The sequence below is a fragment of the Poromitra crassiceps genome (genome assembly GCF_964638095.1).
Source record: "Poromitra crassiceps genome assembly, chromosome: 9".
Lineage (NCBI taxonomy): Eukaryota > Metazoa > Chordata > Actinopteri > Beryciformes > Melamphaidae > Poromitra > Poromitra crassiceps.
The window spans coordinates 45461888-45480887 of NC_139630.1; the positions used below are offsets into that span (position 1 = coordinate 45461888).

A 19000-nucleotide genomic window follows, 5' to 3' on the forward strand; every position below is an offset into this window, starting at 1 on the left:
TTCATAAGCAATCAATCAATAAACACTCGATCAATAATTTGCTATCACATATAACTCTCCCATAGCAGTTAATGGTCTTGTTTTGGCTATGTTCTTATCTAAGACATCAGCTTGACAGGCAACTTACAATTTTAGTTAATGTTGGAGGTACTTATAGCATTAAACCTTCGATCCTTACGGATAGGTTAAAACTTTTGCTATACACAAATAAGTGATGATTTATTGTTTCCTTCATTCAAAAAACACAGGCAGCGCTCTTTAACCAGTCACCTTCAGGTAAAGCCTTACCTTGCATTAACCTCTGGAGTGGGCTTAGCTTCATCTTTGGTCTTCTTTAATCCTGACTCAAAACCCTGGTTGGTTTCCTCTGCACTTGAATCAGCGTTCACCAGGACCTTCTTTGAATAAAACTTCACCTCGCTCCGAGAAACCTTCACACTCCTGCGTTTGGACTCGGGTGTCTCTGTTTTCCTCTCCACCTTGTAGAGGCTATCGTCGTCCTCCATGTTTGCCTTCCCATCCACCACACATACCAGAGTGGCTGCAATGGCTGAGTTTGAGTCATGTGGGTCGTCCAACTGCTTTCCGGTAGCGGGGGAGGTCTCTGTCTTCCCTCCCTCAGGTGAGGCCTGGGAGGCGGTATAGTGTTTGGGGGAGGGGTTTACGGATGCTTCTGCCAGCTGAGTGACTGGACTTTTGGCCTGGGGGCCGGTCAGCGGATTATCTGATGTAGGGAAGCCCTCTGGGACAGGCTGGGCTTTGGTAGGCGTAGGCGTGCTCTCCTGGGAGCTGCTTCCCCCTGCTCCCTGGGAGTTCTTCTTGGACTTCCTCCTGGCTGTGTTTTTACGCCCCATGCTGTCTGCCTCTGTGTCCTCTGTTTCCGGCTCTAACTCTGCGTCTTTGCGTGATTTCAGTGACACTCCCACCAGGGCGCTGTAATGACTCTGCGTCCCGAGAGTGGGCTTCAGATTCGTCCGTTTATTCTCTGCTGGAGTGGAGCTCTTTAGGGGATCGGCACTCTTTGATGACTGTGCCTTGGAGATGACCTGGAGGCTTTGACCCTTGACCCTGGTGCAGACCACTTCCGGTGCAGTGCAGGTGTCCTGCTCGCTGTGAGTCACGCTGGTCTCTTCCAAGTACACATGGAGCTTCCTGCCTGTCTGTGCCTGTTTCGGAGCCTCCGGCTGGGTATGGGCTTGGTCGGAGTGCCCCACCGCTCCCTGCTCAGAAGAGGAAGAAAGATGTGTCAGATGACTGGCATTCTTCTCTGAGGCGGAATTCCCGCTCGCTGAAGGACCGTTGCTGCTCTCCTCCCTCTCCCTCTCGCTGCCCTGCCCTGTTTTCCTCTTTCCAAACTCCTCCTCTGCTGGCGCACTGCTGGCTGCAAGAGGGCCGTCTCTGTGGGCAGACTGCGTGGCGTCCTCGTCTTCACAGAGGAAGAAAATGTCCCTGGAGAGCTGCTGGCTCAGCTGATTGGGGTTGGAGCTGTAGCCTTGCTCCTCCTCCTCCTCCTGCTCCCACTGCTGCTCCCTCACTGGCAGGGTCTCGTCTTCTCCCTCTGACCTGAGAGCCTGGTCACTCGTTGGGGAGTCATTTTCAGCATTTTCAGGAGGACCCTGGGGAGTCTTTCCCCTCCATGGGGAGAACCAGCTCCCGATACGGCCCAGGACCCCAGGACTCGGCTGCTCCTCTGGGCTCTGGGACTGAAGACATGCAGGCAGAGAAATAACTCACTATAAACTCCTCACATGATGGATAGCGGCAGTTAATAGACATGCATATTTTTCAATTGAATATAGGCACTCTTCAATTGAACTGAAGCGTATCAGTAACGTGTGTTAGGCTAATGGTTAGGCTACTGTAAATATTGGAAATAGGAACAAAGGAAGGGAGTGCACAGTGCAGGATTAGGAGCCAAGGTAAATATACAGTAGCTACTTGTTCACAAAAGCTCCTTTAGTAGAGCCATGCATCTCTCAGCATAAAAGGCGTGCAGGAGTGCTTATAACTGCTTACCGTAGAAAATACCATATCATTCAGACTCTTTATGGCGGTTGTGAACATGTTTTTGGTTTAAAACAATAACACCTAGAGCATAGAACAAAAACAAAATCATTCCTTCGGGGGGAAAAGATAAAGAAAAGAACAGTAGATGAAAGAGCAGCAAATCACCAAACAAGTTTTGTCCCCCTTATGAAAGTGACAGGTCCCAAAAGTTGAATAACTCACCCTCAATTGGACATAGAAGAAAACTTTTCGCCCCACTCCGACGTATAACCAGCTGTCAGTTTGTAATGTAGGCCTACAGCATCAGAGCTGCACTGAGATGCATGCCTCATGTCATGTTACCCTATATTGTTTTCGGTCATTCTTGCATCCTGCAAGCATCCACAAAGCACGGTGCGGTACTATGGAATCGAAGCTATATGCGTTCTGTTGAAGTTCTGCCCCTGGAGCAGCCTGGTGCTAAAATGCTGCCTTCAAGTGCTCCTCGTAAATTCTTTCTTCCCAATTTGGATGTCACTTGTCAGTGTATTCAAGTGCTTTTGGTGTGGGAGCTGAACGAAGACTATGCCTTTAGAGAACCATGCCCCCCGCAATAAATAAGGGGGGGGGGGGGGGGGCATAAACAAGTTGTTGACATGGCGATGGGCCAGCTTGGTAGTTCAGGAAAGTCCCACTTTCTCACATACATGGACATCGGTTACTCTCAGACCTCAGCTCAAAGAGTCCAAATTTGATCTTGTATATTTTAGCATTAAAATGGAGAGCAACCAGAAATTACTACTTTCTGTTCAAGTACTTATGGTTTTTAACATATATTCCACCCAAATAGTACCTTCTCTCCAAATACTTAGTTTTAAAGGTATATTCCATCCAAATACTGCTTCATGTCCAAGTACTTAGGTATGTTTCAGCCACATACTACTTATGTCTAAGTACTTGTATTTTAAAGCACAGAATATACCTTCAAAACTATAATACTTGGTCTCCGGCTCTACATATCCATAGTATGGCTCTACCAAGCAACAGGCTGGTTAGCTCAGATGGTAGAGAACCAGACTTACAATGTAACAATCTTGGGGCTGAGGGTTCAAATCTCACCTGCAGCAAGTGTTTATTTGATAAGGATATCTTTCACCCTATATTAGGGTACACAAAAAGAGTAACAAATGGACAGGTAATGATTCAGTACTCATGAACTGCTAAGTATGATGCACCACTTTACAATAGTGTACACAAAAAGACTAACTAATAGACAGATAATAATTAAGTAATAATTCAGTATTCATAAACTACTGAGTATGATGCACTACTTTACAATAGGGTACACAAAAAGAGTAACTAATGGACAGATAATAATTAAGTAATGTGTAACTAACAATTAACTATATACTCACAAACTGACCATTGACAAACCATTAACTAATGAGTAATTAGCCTACTCTACTAAAGAACTAACAACTAATAATTAACTAATGACTACCTACTCATTAACTATGATTAACTAGTGATTGGCTAATGACAAATGATACATTAACTACTCATTAACTAACTATTAGTTAATGATTAGTTTACTAGTAACTACTACAGTATTTGTGTACGTTATTGTAAAGTGTTACCCATTCAGGATGTTCCCTCTAGTGTAGTGGTTCCCCCGCCGAACCCGGGATATTGAGGACTTGTTTAAACTTCACCATTATAATTTACAATAAATTAGAGAATTAGAAGTATAATTTACAATTATTTTACTATTTTGATCATATTTCACTGTTGTCTCTACCTACAGGTCTTGGAATTTTTGACAAAATCATAGGCTATCGATCAGATTTGGGTCCAAGAGACAAAATCTCATCAAATGGGAGCCATGATGCCATAATGTGTAGGGAATTAGGGGTCCATATTAAAAAGATTGAGAAAATAGCCTACTGCTTAAGTGCATGTGCCAGATAGTTTCGTGACAGCTCCATAATGTAGCCCAAGAAGTTCAAAGTGGGAGGCAGGCCTCTCCAGGGGGGCTCCAAACAGTTTCAGGGGAGGCTCAGTGAATGGATTTTTTTTACATTAGTTATTACATTAAATAGCCTATCTAAAGTTATCAAATCACAGAATATTCTGTGTGATTTGGTTAAAGAGATGCTTCAGAGATACAATAGTTTAGGAGATCTTTTTGTATATTAGGCATCCAAGAATTTAGTAGCCTAAACTAAGGGGTGGCACCTTTTTCCAAGCTTTGTCTGAGGGCGGGCTGCCCATGGTCTCAGACAAAACCCCTGGTCTATCACATTGTCAAATCAGAAAATCTTAAATTACTCTGTATAAGCGGGTTTTTAAGTTTTGGTGTAGCAACTGATATAGATACGGGGATAGAGAGATTATGAATTGACACATGCTTAGTCGCTGGCTTCAGCGCACTGATGCGCACTCAACGTTGATATGCGTAATTCCGATATTTGCTTCAGTACTTGAAGGCAGCAAGAGGCTGAGTCCGTCCCAGTGAAAGTTTTCCAGGGGAAATGACGCATCGACCTGTGTGGGTTTGAGCCATGGTTTGAGCCTGTTAAATTTTGGTTTCCAACTCTGCTGCTTGTCCTTATTTCATTTGGCGGGCAGCTCAAGCCAGTCTTTCCATGCTGGCATGCTGCGTCCACTGCTGCATCGAGGAACATTAACCATTTAACCCCGGGTTGATAATAGGCTACATAGCCATTTGACACAGGAAAATAAATGGTAGGCTAAGTTAAAAATAAACACATAAGAATAAAGAATATGCCTATATTGCCTTATCTCCATATTTGGAGTGGGCGCCATAGCTGCATTATTTGTCCCTTAATTAGTAGCCTAATAACAGTTATGATAGGCTATTATTGGACTTAGCGTATTTGGTCAATAACACACTGTTATGAGCTGTTAATGGATTATTTTATATATTGCTACCTTAGTTATTTCCATAGCCTATACAAAACAGTCGCCATGGGCATGGAGATCATTAAAGTTTCATAAACACTCTAATCTAATATGGAAAGTTGTTTACCTAGTTGATAACAATGGTTTGACAGGTTTCTACACGAACTGCAATCATATGCCATGATCAAAGCAAAACCAACTGCCGTCGCCCGTCTATCAGGCACTCCCATCCTCAAATACGACTCGACAGCAATTCACCTGTAATAATCGCTTTCTCAGCAGACTCATTGTCTTTGCCAAAAACGTCGCCGAAAACAGAGAGGATAATCTTACCATGATTACAGCGCGGTCCTGCCTCGCTCTTGGCTGCCAGGAAGAATCGGTCAAATGCAACGAAAAGCCCCGAGAAGAGTGAAGTCTTTCACTGTGCCGCCGCCTCTCCTCTCTCTGAGGTAACCTGTTCAGACACGGGAGCCTCCAGAGCCTAATGAATATTTAGTGTATGAGACTCAACGAATACTAAATGTAGGGTATCGAGGTAAGCCTGTTAGATCGCATTATAAATGTTGTTTAGAAGGTTTTTTTTTACCACTCTAATGTGGCTACAGCCTGTAGCCTCATTACAGCCTACAGGTGGAATCTGGCTGGGCCAGGTAAAACACACCCCACCTGAAGCTTTGAGCGCGGTGACACACACAGCACTGCAGGCACGGCGGTTTGTTGTGCAACGCTTCCAGGCCATCCAACACAAAAAACAAAGACAGGTTGCCACAGTAGCCTACAGTCGGCTTTGTCATGGGAAACTTACACTTTTTCAGGGTTAAGGATCCACAGAAAGACACACATAGTCCACGGATACAGTTCAGTGCCCACATAGGATTTTTATTGTTGGTTTACATTGATTGTATAGGCAGGGCGTCAACCGCCTCTGAGATAATAGGCTTGTGAAATGTGAGGAAAGAGGTCAGTAGCCTATCAACAGTGAAAGCTTTGATTAGATTAGAAATAGCCTAGTTATTGTTATGCATTCTCTAATTGGTGTGATTTCTAGTGTACACTAGTGTGTGCGCACACACACACACACACACACACACACACACACACACACACACTGCCCACATTGTGCACACAAACACACAATTGCCATATTATAAGCCTAGGCTACATCACATTCGTTCTGACTCTCTCCCTCCCTCCCATGAATCATTCATGTGATACAGAAGCTGAAACCAGTCTCTCTCCGCCCCATGAAAAATTTACACATTGCCTCTCACCATGGATTCTTTTTTTTACTCATAATAAAATACACAGGAAGCAAAACATAATGACGATATTTCACACACTTTTATGCTCACAAAACTGTCCATGGCCTGTTCAACTCTGTTAGGTGACCTCATCTGTTCAAACCGGTTTAATCCATCAGAGGAGAAAATGACTCAAGTAAAAGAGTGACCCAAAAAAAATGTGACTGGAAAAAAGTTTCTTGAGAAGCAGTGAGTGACCAACCACTTTGCTTGTTGTTTTTGTACCTTCGTCAACAAGACTGAGTGAGCATGGAGCAGAGGCCGTATTACTTCATCAAACCCAGGTGGCAGGGCTGGACATGTCATGTTTCAGCCATAACCCTCCATGCCATGCAGATGTGTGTGTTAGCAGAAGCTATTAATGAGAGGTTCACATGTTAGACCCAGTTAAGATTGAGAACATCTTAGTCCAGTGTAAAGGAGAGGTGATTCTGCACCGTGGCCCCAGCATTGCATCACTGGTTTGCTCGAGAAGCTAAGCAGGTCTGGCTCTGGTTAGTCCTTGGATGGGATGGGAGACCATGGCATGGTGCTGGGAGTGCTGTTGGAGGACCAGTAGGAGGTGCTCTTCCCTCTGTTTCATAATAATATCCCCAATGCTCTAGGGCAGAGACAGGGACTATGTCCTGTGAGTGAACACCGTCCTTCGGATGAGATGTTAAACCGAGGTCCTGACTCTCTGTGGTCAATAAAGATCACATCAGCACAGAAGCAGGTGCCCTGGCTAAATTCCCACACAGGCCTTCCTTCCATCATGGCCACCAATCATCCATTTATATCTAATTGGCACATTCAATACTTAACCCCCCACTGTGATAGCTGATGTGTGGTGAGCGTTCTGGCGCAAACTGGCTGCCGTGCATCAACCAGGTGCATGCTACGGTTTTGCTACACATATGAATGAGTTGAGTCCCCCCCCAATTCTGAAGCGATTTGAGTACTTAGAATTGACACTCATGTGTTTCCCCTTTCCCTCTCTGTGTGTGCACGCGCGTGCGCGCGTGTGTGTGTGTGTGTGTGTGTGTGTGTGTGTGTGTGTGTGCGCCAGCCAGTATCTGTGATGATACTGAATGACCATCATTTAGGAACTGAGCATCTGTGAGGAGAGGAACTTTCACCTTGAATGAGTTTACAGTATCTGAGACATCAACTGGATTCCACAGCTCTGTTGAGGTACAACTAGAAAACACACTGCAGTAGTTTTTCATCTGTTACTCAGTCAGTGCTCAGCTCATTGAGTGGTGGGTTACCTCAGGGAATTAATGATCAAAGTCATTTTATTTTAGTAGAATATGAGCTACCGTCATAGTGAGGTCAAATTTGAAAATGATTATATATAGCATATATTTTCCTTTTTCATGTGAAGGATGCAGGTACCTTGACAACAGCATCAGCTATTTGCAAACAACAACAAACAAAATGCAAACAAAAAAAGTTAAGAATAAGAAGCCCCACCCACAGTTTGATTAACATGTGCTGTGTCTGAATATAATTTCAATAAAGAATGTATGTAAATTAATTTGCATGGTGCAGGCCTATTTCAAGTGAAAAATTAAATACATATCCCTTTCCTCCATTTAAGTTAATACATTTTTGGCTAAATGCAACGCTAAAAGTTCCTCTGGCCAGCTCAGTTCAGCCCTGCTGTGGAAGGTTTCACAGATAGTCTATAGAGACTGGCACCATCATGACCTTCTGTCCAGACCTCAAAGTTCCTCTGACCAGCTCAGTTCAGCCCTGCTGTGGAAAGTTTCACAGATAGTCTATAGAGACTGGCACTATCGTGACCTGATGAGTTGATAATGAACGAAAAAGTTGGCATCTGACAGCAACCATCTTTTTAGCAATGAGCACTAAAAGCATCATCTACCTCAGAATTAAATGTCTGAGATGAGTCACAATAACATTAAAAGTGTTGAATAGTCAATTCTGCTCCTGTTAAAGTGGACAATGTTTGAGAGACCCATTCCCATAAGGCATTAACCTCTGGGCACTTCTAAATCATGTGTAAATGTACTACATCTAGACTAAAGTGCAATACAGAGAAAGGGATATTTTCATTAAAATGTCTTTTCATCTAAAAGTTCCTTCATCAGAATCACAACACTTATATCAGGCGTATCCATGTTTGGTGTTATCTTTACAGTATGGGTGTTTTTACATGTGAATGTAAGTGTAGGCACACTGGCCTGTATGGATTGGATCTGGGACAGAGTGGGGTTTGATGCACTGACAATGCAAATTAGTGTGCAATGAATCACACATTCCACTTTACTGAGCGGTTTCTGCATGTCTCTTGAAACATAATGAGCAGTAGAATATACACAGAATAACATGTTAGGATTTGATTCACCCAGGGAGGAGTTTCACAGCAAACATGTTCTTTTCCAGACAGACTTGCTGCCCAGTAACAGTCTGCTTTTGTTGGCCGCAGCGCTGAGCAGCTCTACTGGAGACTGGCTTGTTGTTTAGAGGGCCATCATGACTCATTCACTTTCTCCACACACATTTTCCTACTTCTATGGGCCAGATTCACAAAAGGGCTGTTAACAATAAGAAGTTACCTAAGAAGACATTTTACGGAGATCTAAGTCACTTAAATACACCCTCCACCCCCCCTTTTAAGTTTCAACTCTTACAAACGTTGGTTTCTCATGTACCATATTAATTTCTCAAATACGGCAACCACGGTAGGCTTTTCCTACCTTAGCTGCATCCCATCATACTTCCACCCAGAGAAAACAAGTTTAAATTATTATTTGAGGTGGTTATATTTGTGGTTGAGCCTATAAATACCGTAAATTCCGGACTATAAGCCGCACCTTTTTTCCCGTTTTTTGGCCTTTTTGTGGCCCCTGCGGCTTATATAACGGTGCGGCTTATCTATGGATTTAAAAAAAAAAAAAAAAAAAAAAAAATCTCTCTTTTTTAGCACTCTTTCTAACTATAAATCCACTTCTGTTTTAATTTCCTCTCTTGCCCTCTTTTCACCACACCGCGGACACTGTGTGCACTGTAAAAAACAACACAGGTGGTGTTGTGTTATGTTGTTTTGTTGAAATGTTAATAAATGGGAGCTTCCTCAAACAGCCATCTCTTTCCCGACAATCCCCTCTGTGCATGAACCTTACATATGCTAGTGGTGACAATAAGTCCTTATCTCGAGCCTTGATTTTATTGCTCTTGTTTGTATCTGGTAACATAAATGTCAATCCAGGCCCCCTGACCCCCTCTGATGCTTCGCCCACACCTACAGTAGGCCCAAGCTCTCCATTCTCGGCCCTGGCCAAGATCACTGAGAGTAAAGGTCTAAGCTTTGTTCACCTCAACGTTAGGAGCTTACTACCAAAGATCGACGAGATTCGTTTGTTTGCACTTAATGCGCAGGCAGGTGTTATTTGTTTTACAGAGTCCTGGCTTGATCCCAGTATTGGCGATTCTGAAATCGAATTATCCAATTACACTGTAGTTAGAAGGGATCGTAATCGTAACGGAGGAGGGGTCTGTGCTTTTGTGAGAAACGACATTAACTGTACTGTTAGGACGGACTGGGACGAGGACATTGAAGTTTTATTATTGGACATTCACCTGCCCAAGACGAAACCCCTATTAATGGGTGTTTGCTATAGACCACCAGATCAAAGCGCATTCTATGAGAATCTGGAAAATGTACTGAATAGCTGCGGTATGGCAAAAAACGAATGTATTTTGATGGGTGATTTCAATACAGATGTATCTAACAAGTGCTGCCCCACGTATAAGGCTTTTACTAGGTTTTGCAAAATGTTTGACTTGAAACAGCTGATTAAGGAACCCACCAGAGTAGGCCAAACGACCCAAACTATAATTGATCTTATTCTGGTTTCGGATGAATGTAATATCTCACAACAAGGTGTGATTGCATATGGGCTCAGTGACCATTTCGTCACATATTGTACCAGGAAGGTTCATAGGCAAACTTTTTTAAGCCACAAAATCATTAAAATCAGATCCCTCAAGAACTACTGCACTGAGCGTTTCAGAGAGCAGCTTGACAGAGTAGACTGGTCTGCAGTGCTTAGGTTGGATTGTGTTGACGGAGCCTGGGATCTGTTTAACCAGTTATTCCTTCAGGTAGTGAATCTCATGGCTCCATATAAGCAAATCAGGATAAAGCAGAGATCAAGTCCTTGGCTTAACCCAGAGATTTTAGATGCAATTAAAGTCAGGGAGGAGGCATTGCAGAGGTTTAAAAAGTCTCAGGACCAAGCTGATGCTGACATTTACAAGAAATGTCGAAATGGAGCACAAAGAATTATTAAGATAGCAAAAAAGGAATATTACATGAACCAAATAAAGGAAAATAAAAACGATTCTAAGAAGCTATGGAAAACGCTAAAAGACATGGGCTGCGGGGGCAAGGCCAATAACGGTAAGCCCACCATAGGCCTCGAAATGAATGATAAAATCGAATTTGATAAAGCACAGGTAGCAAATGAATTTAATAACTTTTTTGCCTCAGTAGCCAGCAAGCTAGTAGATGCACTGCCTCCTAAGTCAGGAGAATATGGAGACGAGTACATTCAACTTGGAACTTGGAACTTCCATGCTCTTTGCCTATACTATGCAGTGACTCATAGGTGGTATGAGACGGCAGAGGAAACGTAGAATCTCTCGGTATCTTCTTATCTATTTTCCTTTGTACTCTCTTATCCACCCAGGGAGGTAGACACATTTTGTGCGAAGACGATCAAATATTAATGTTCTTGTCATTTGCTTGTAGCATGAGCCTTTAATTGCAGTAGTTCCACTAGCATGGCCATTAAAGCAGTAAAGTATGTTGTGTCTTGTTTTATCCTGGGGGAGGAGAAGACATAATAATCCTTTGATTGACAAGATTTTGTCCAACACCCATCAGATCCCACAGTATAAACAGCCTCATGACAATGTCAATTTCTCTCCCCTCCGCCCCATGCCTCTCCCTCTCTCTGACGCCTTTCCCTTTCTGTTCACTGCCACACTGCCTGGTACACTGCCTTGGGGCATTTAGCAGCAGGAGCAAGCAGCGTTGGTGTCACTCCATTGCTCCACCTGCTGGTTGTTGACACTCATTACACCCTTGCAGACCAGTTTGTAGCCCCGTACCGTACAGTGGAAACATTTGGTCAGAGCTGAACCTCTGAGTCATAATAACGTGGAGCCATGAGTTTATCTCGAGAGTCTTACCTGCATGTGTTGTTCTCAAGGTGCTGCAGCAGTGGGCTGGAGAAACACAATAAGGCTACATAAAATCACATGTTGAGCTAGAAGTCATCTTTTCTCATCTAGCTCAGCTCAGCCTATGAGTCTATTTCTTATTGCCGACACGTTTTCACATGTGCATGGTTTGCTAAAGGAGTCAGGCAGAGGGAGCTATCTATCGAGCCTCTCTACAGTTTGTGAAGGGCCTCCCAACTTCATTTCTTCTGGATTGCAGCAGGGGACACAGCTGGGTGGTTTTAGAGCATCAATAAAAATGCAATTCACTGCTGCTCACTCACTCAGTGCCACCCACTTACACCCTGACATCACCACAGCAACCATCCTCCATGACTTGTAAATAGTCTTCCACTCGGGCTGTGCTGTTCAAAAGTGAGATTATCCCTGTGGTTTTGGAGTGTAAAAGCAATGTAAGAAGAATACATTGCCTTGTGGATATGCAGCAGACTTCATACTGTGTCACTAACACGACCTGACCTCACATTCTTCATATCTTTAAAGCCTATCTATCAGTACTACTCCTGTATACGTACTACTTACTTCATGCTCACTATCTATCAGTACTACTCCTGTATACATACATACTACTTACTTCATGCTCACAGGCCTATCTATCAGTACTACTCCTGTATACGTACACTACATACTACTTACTTCATCTCACAGGCCTATCTATCAGTACTACTCCTGTATACATACATACTACTTACTTCATGCTCACAGGCCTATCTATCAGTACTACTCCTGTATACGTACACTACATACTACTTACTTCATGCTCACAGGCCTCAGTCAGCAAGCAGCACAAACAAACACAAGTTGGCATGTGTCAATCAATACCATGTCGGTCTCATAATCTCACCTTCCTCCAGAGCAGCTACCGCGTTTCCTCCTTCACATATCATACTTTCTTACATATTACATTAGAAATAAGAAAATATTATACATTGCTGCTTATATCCAAGTTTGGTAATTCACTGAAATAATTCAACATTAAAATAATTACATTTCCTTCCTAGTGCACATGGTACAAACATAACATCTCCTTCCTCATGTCTGAGGAAGGGCTTTGCCCCGAAACGTCACACGCTCGTGGTCTGAAATTAAATCGTTGGGAGCAGCTACCAGTCAGTGTGCAGTCTCTACTTTTTTATCCTTTACAAGGTAAAAAGAACATTGAGTAAATTGTCAATTCTTCCCTCGCGCCCGTTCTGGGGAACTAACCAATCACATTTGATCAGCTGTGGCACAACTGCCTGCCTTGTAAAGAACATTAGATTATTGTATCAGCCAAGGACCGATGACGTAGTGTTTGAAAAATGTCCTTCCTTGGCACATCGACAATAGAATTAAGGGGCTGTTTGTCACAATCTGAGTGACTAATTTGGGCTTGTTAATGTTGCATTCATGCTGATAGACCCTTTGGCATTCCCATCACATCCTCCTGTTAGCTAAATATAGGTTGGGCAATTTCTGACAGGGGCCACCAACAGTTGGTAATGTTCCCTTGCATAATGATCACCTGGTAGCCTATTGCTCAAAGTAAATGTAATTGTAATTTGTTTTGACTGTGAAAGATTATTTATTGGCTGTTTGTCTATCTTATGATTGACCTCTGTCAAGTCCAAGCAGTCTGCAGGACTCAGGAGTATTGCTGAAACATTATCAAGCCAGTTAGTATACAGCAGTATTTTTTACCACGTGCGTGTGTGAGATTCGGTCAGGAATGGATAACTGTGATGATGACATCATCAGTGGTGTGATCAGTGCCAAACTTGGGCTGTTGAAAGATGTAGTTTCCTCGAATGGGCATGAATGATGATGGTGATGATGTCATCAGTGAGGTCATCAGTGCCAAACTTCGGCTGTTGAAAGAAGCCTTGGATGGGCTTGAGTTGCATGAGGTTGCTTGGTTGTTGCTACATGATGACACACGTGGTCCTGGGCCAAAGTTGCCCTTGTTTGATCTGATACTCACTGAATATTTACATTGTTGCAGACTGTGGTAAGAATATGAGAAGAGACAAAATATCTCATTTATTGTTATTACGTCTGACACAAGCTAAAGAAGAAATTGTGAGTAGGCCTATAGTTACGTTTGATCATTATTGTAAAGTAAGAACAAATGTGTGCAGATACTGCTGCACAAAATCCATTTTAGTTCACTACAGCCTGGATCCATTTTGGCAACAATTAACAAAAAATCATTACATGATAGGATAAAAAGTAAATTGAAACTGATACACTACTCATTTGCACTTTCTCTAATAGTCTAATTAGTCTAATGAAAAATCGAACATACTGCTGATTTCTCCCTCCCTATTGTTGGTGGGTATCTGTTCCTTCAACAAGCTAAAACTGTACGTCTGTAGCTCAAGGCTCAGACTGGGGGCTCGTACAACAACTTACCCTGTAAGTACAGGTGTGGTACCCCGTAATTAACCTATAAGTACAGATCTTGTTACCCTGTAGTTACAGGCTAAATTCACTTCTTGTACCCCGTAGTTACCCTGTAAGTACAGGGGTGGTACCCCGTAATTACCCTATAAGTACAGATCTTGTTACCGTGTAGTTACAGGGTTATTTGCGGCCTGTATTCTAAAGCGTTACTGAAAATGTTCCTGTGTTTTGCTACGATAGCATAAGTCCATGCCTTATGTTGTCCCTAGTTGATGTCATGATGGACATCCTGAGAGCAGGTTTGGTGGTCCAGCATGACGGACGGCTCACAGAGCAGCAGATCATCCTCTCCCAGCGTGGAACTGTGCTCCAAGTTCACAAAGTTTGGGATGTCGAAGTTGGACAAGAAGGCACTCTCTTTGTCTGACTTATCCTCCTCCAGTAGTCCCCGGACCCCTTCCCCGCCCCCTTCCTCTTCCATCATCTCCATCTCAGAGGAACGGATACGGCTGCCGCCCTGCTGGCCTCGGGCCCCGGCGCGGTCCCCGACTCTCCGGTCTTCTGGTTGACACCTTCCCTGGCCCTGCTCCTCCTCATTGACGTAGAAATGGAAAAAGGAGCGGGATCCGTGTAGCTGGGGGCGAGAGAAGGCTTTGTCATTTTCCTCCTGGGGATTGACAGCGTCCACCAGACAGCTCCCCCGCCGAGGACGCTTTTCGGCAGATTCTGGGTTTCTGTCGAGAAAAAGAGCCAAGTCAGAGGAGGATCGCAGCTGGAAGAGGACAATGGAGACTTTGAAAAAGGGACTTCCATCATCACAATAGTCCAGAAGGTAGCTATAGCTAAACACTTGACACCCTTGAAGAGTGAGAGCACATTGTAGTTGCTTCTTCTTTTTTGTCCTGCTCTCATTTCTATCATTTGACTGTATCTGCCCTGGAGAAAATAGGCTCTAGCTGGCCCGAAAGAACCATCAAACACCTTAAAGGGCCACTTTGCTGATTTTCAACCAGCTTTGTATCATTACAAAATCATATGCAAATGAACAATGTTTAACTTGCCTCCATCTTGCCTGGACTGAGAGCTCCCCGTTTATTCACAGAACTTCCTGGTCCAAATGATGTCATAATGATGTCATTTGGAGCAGTTTCGCCATGGTGTGACTATAGACCTTTCTCACGGGGGCCATTTTGTGTCGAAAAGGCAGGGTAAACACAGGTGCAAGCAAAACACTAATGAGGGTTTCCAACTTCCATGATTGGAAATTGGAAACCCTCATTAGTGTTTTGCTTGCACCTGTGTTTATTCTGCCTTTTCGACACAAAATGGCCCCCGTGAAAAGGGTCTATTACTGTCACTATCACTATCATTACTGCTCTCTCTACCTTCATCCGCAGAACTTCCTGGACCAACTGACATCATTATGACATCATTTGAACCAGGAAGTTCTGTGAATGCGTGGGGTGCTCTCGGTCCAGGCAAGATGGAGGGAAGTTAAACATTGTTCATTTGCATATAATGATTTTGTAATGATACAAAGCTGGTTGAAAATGGTCAAAGTGGCCCTTAAATCAGAGAGAGAGAGAGAGAGAGAGAGAGAGAGAGACACACTGCATGCCTTGGCAACCCATAACTCACTTGTAATGCCAACCAATTTAGGGAATAAATGCAATCCAATAAATTCTCACCTACGCTTAACCTGTCCGCTCGACTCACTATCACACTACTCGAGTGATTTCTTTCCAGTTTACACTCGCTGATCTTCACTTGACCTGGCCTCATATGAAGCTCACACGTCAAAGGTGCAATAGGCAAAGTGAACGTCACTCCCTGCTTCAGCACTGTACCAGAGATTTTTTTCCGCAATTTATTTTCCCATTTTTCGGAAAATGCTTATAAAAATAGTTTACTTGATCAAACCAAACGGTTCAGCTATATTTAGAATCGGGAGACACCATAGAACATTTCACTGGGACCAAAACTTAAAAAAACATATATATTTCTTTCTTTAAACCCACTTTTTTTTTAACGTTTTGGTCCGAGTGAAATGTTATGCAGTCTCTCCTGTTTCTAAATATATCTGAACCGTTTGGTTTGAACAAGTAAAACTATTTTTATAAGCATTTTACGGATGAAAATTTCTGGTACAGTGCTGGCGGCACACAATGCCTTCATGTCTTGCAAGCATAACAAAAGCAAGGCTATTGCTATAGCTCCTTTTGTAAAGCAGGGGAAGAGAGTGAAGTCCTTTCACTATGCTTTTGAACGCCCAGACCCACAAGATGAAAAGTAAAGTATTCTACTGCCAGAAACAGCTGGAGGGAGCTCTCCTTGGTTCTGAAAGGGCTTTTCTCCCCAGGGTCAGATGTTTGTGATGGGTAGTGAGATGATGGAGGCGTGAACAATGATGGAGGCTGTTTCTGAACTCACTCTTGATGCGGTGCCCCTGTCTTCGTCAGCAATGTGAGAACAAAGAACATGAAGATGACAAACACAGCAAGGCCGACCCAGAAGCCGATCACGATAGAGTCTGGAATGTCAGAGACACATCTATGAATGCAGTGCCTTTATGCATAGATTCAGCTCTGTGACTTCCATTGTAGCTGTGATTTTGCCTTTCTATTCTCTGAGAAGCCCCGTCTCTGTGTCTACTATAGTAAAACTCAGTAGTACTGAGTAAAACACTCAATGCTCAAGCTGAGATGAAACCATTTCTAAAGCTGGATTACAGAACATAATCATCTGTAATTTTGTGTAATGGCTTGGAGCTATTTTTCTGTTCTGTCTTCAAACACTGCACTCAGTATCAATTTGAGAATGAGGTACCAGTAGGCTAAATCGCAAATCAAGTTTACGTGTATAGCCCTAATTCACAAGCATGTCTCAGAGGGCTTTACAGAGAATATGTCTAGCTAGCTAAGTTTAGCTAAGAGAGAGGGAGAAAGAGGAGGGGGAGAGAAGGGGAGAGGATTGATTGATTAATTGTATTTATGGATATGGAAGACAACAAGATCCAAGGGATGACATGTACTGTAAAAGTGTGAACACTTATTTCCGACATGGTCCCAGAATAGGGGAGAGGGGGAGAAAGGGGGACAGAAGGGAGCAAGAGAAGTGGAGAACAGGGGGCGGGAGAGAAGAGAGAGCCGAACAAACAGGGTATACTGGGGCTGGGCGATATTGTTGAAATCAGTATTACTATATATCTGCTACAGTATCTGCCTATGCTTAAGAATGTATGCCAGTCTTGCCAGATCATTTTCTCATCGAAGAACCAGGTTCAAACCCTCCTAGCACACAATGCCATCATGCACACAATAAAGACAATACAAGGAAGTGCAAATGTGCCAGGTGTAAGAATCAAAAGTAGCCTAATCAATGGCCGGGCTGTTTGTTAATTGAGACACACACACACACACACACACACACACACACACACACACACACACACACACACACACACACACACACACACACACACACACACACACACAGGTGAACAACTGTCACCAGACACAAGCACGCACGCACGCACACACACACACACACACGCACACAAATGCGCACGCTTAAGCAAAAAGAGAATTTAATGAGCGCAGAAAGTAATTTGGACAATTCTTACATCTATGCGCTTTGAGACCTTCAAAAGACACTGGCTCCTCGTCATAATATTCATATTGCCACACGTAGTCACTGCGACGACTGCTGGCTTGGCTCTGGTTGTGGGAGTCGGACATCTCAGATTTAATTGCACTTTGTAGCCTAAATCGAAAAGCACACATTAAAGGAAGCAAACACTGCGAAAAGACATAGGCTGCCGCTACAGAATAGTCTATTTATACCTACTGTCAACTGACCAAAAACTTTACAAAGCCATGCTACGCATCTCTTCTCTATGAAATCGGGTGCGTTGTTTAAGCCACATAATATTGCTTAATGAATGTAGGAATTCCGTCAATAACTCCAAGAGACGTTACATTCTTCGGGATTGGAATTGCCAAGAACAAAACGCATCACTTTACCGTTACGCAAAAACTCAAACATCCATCCTCACGTAAACCCTGCAGCCGAGCAGCGTCTGGCCAGATGCTCAGTGACAGTGCGCATCACCGCCGCCACTATATCAAGCATCCTCCACTTGCCTCACACGCACATCTACCCAGAATACTAAGATTGCGCTGCAACACCCCCCCCCCCCCCCCCCTCTCTCTCTCTCTCTCTCTCTCTCTCTCTCTCTCTCTCTCTCTCTCTTTGTGTGTAATGAATCTATAATCTATGAAAGTTTCACTTTTATATATATTGTAACGAAGTGGGTATTCGTCCAAGGAACTGGAGACTTGAAGTTGGTACAGGCTTTTTATTCTTGTCTTCACAATACACGCTCCTAGCAGCTAGCTTCGCTGCTAGCTCTAAACCACCCGGTCAGCTCGCCCACCCTGGCCTGACTGGCCTCCGCCCCGGCCGCTGGTCACATACATCCCCTTCCCCCTAGGAACACACCCACACACATCAGTTCCTAGCTGCGATCCAGACACTTAGGTTGCACATCACATACAGGTAATACCTGGATTACCCAAACACGTTACATACTCCTCACCCAACATTAGCTCGACGCCCACGTCGACACCCACAACCCACACATATCCCCCTGTACCAAAACACACCAACACAACATTTTTCCCATCACCACATCAAATTATAATTCCCCAACAACCAGTCTTTTCTTTTCAGCACCCCCGTCATAATGTCCAGTTTTTCATTAGGTACTCCGTAATGTCTAGTTTTCCATTAGGTACCCCCATAATGTCTAGTTTCCCATTAGGCACTCCATAATGTCTAGTTTTTCATTATTTCCTTCTTTTTCACACATTTCAATTCAAACACAAGCCCCCCACATTTTCCTTAGCTTTTCTTTTAAACCCCATTTCCATCCCCCCTTTTCCCAGCTTCACCAATTCCCCTGAAGCACTCTTTTCGGTCCCCCCTTTTTGTTTGTTCCAGTAGCAAATGCACGAACGAGCACCGGATCGACATCCTCGTCCTCCGGTCTCCACTCGCGCCCGTCGACTCTCCAGCTGACCCTGGCGTCGTCCTCCCGGCCTCGCACTCGCTCGTTTTTCCGTCCCCCTCCTCCAGGGTTGAGGACAGCA

The 19000-nt window shown here is 43.7% G+C and overlaps 2 protein-coding genes across 2 annotated transcripts in view; both read right to left on the reverse strand.

Moving 5' to 3' along the window:
* LOC310782858 (uncharacterized protein) overlaps positions 1 to 5362 on the reverse strand; it is a 28983-nt gene extending 23621 nt beyond the window's left edge. Inside the window, exons 1-2 of the mRNA XM_083643635.1 lie at positions 5242 to 5362; positions 289 to 1703 (exon numbers count right to left, since the gene is read on the reverse strand). Of these exons, the coding sequence (XP_083499761.1) occupies positions 289 to 1703; positions 5242 to 5244 (1418 nt within the window). The 5' untranslated portion in view covers positions 5245 to 5362. The remainder of the gene's footprint in view (positions 1 to 288; positions 1704 to 5241) is intronic.
* Positions 5363 to 14115: 8753 nt separating this feature from the next.
* On the reverse strand, positions 14116 to 17587 carry LOC310782338 (melanocortin-2 receptor accessory protein 2-like; the record flags this gene model as incomplete). Its single annotated transcript, XM_083643005.1, has 3 exons — positions 14116 to 14584; positions 16281 to 16380; positions 17473 to 17587. 3 exons carry the CDS (start codon positions 17585 to 17587, stop codon positions 14116 to 14118), a joined length of 684 nt encoding a protein of 227 aa, XP_083499131.1.
* Between the last annotated feature and the right edge of the window lie 1413 nt (positions 17588 to 19000).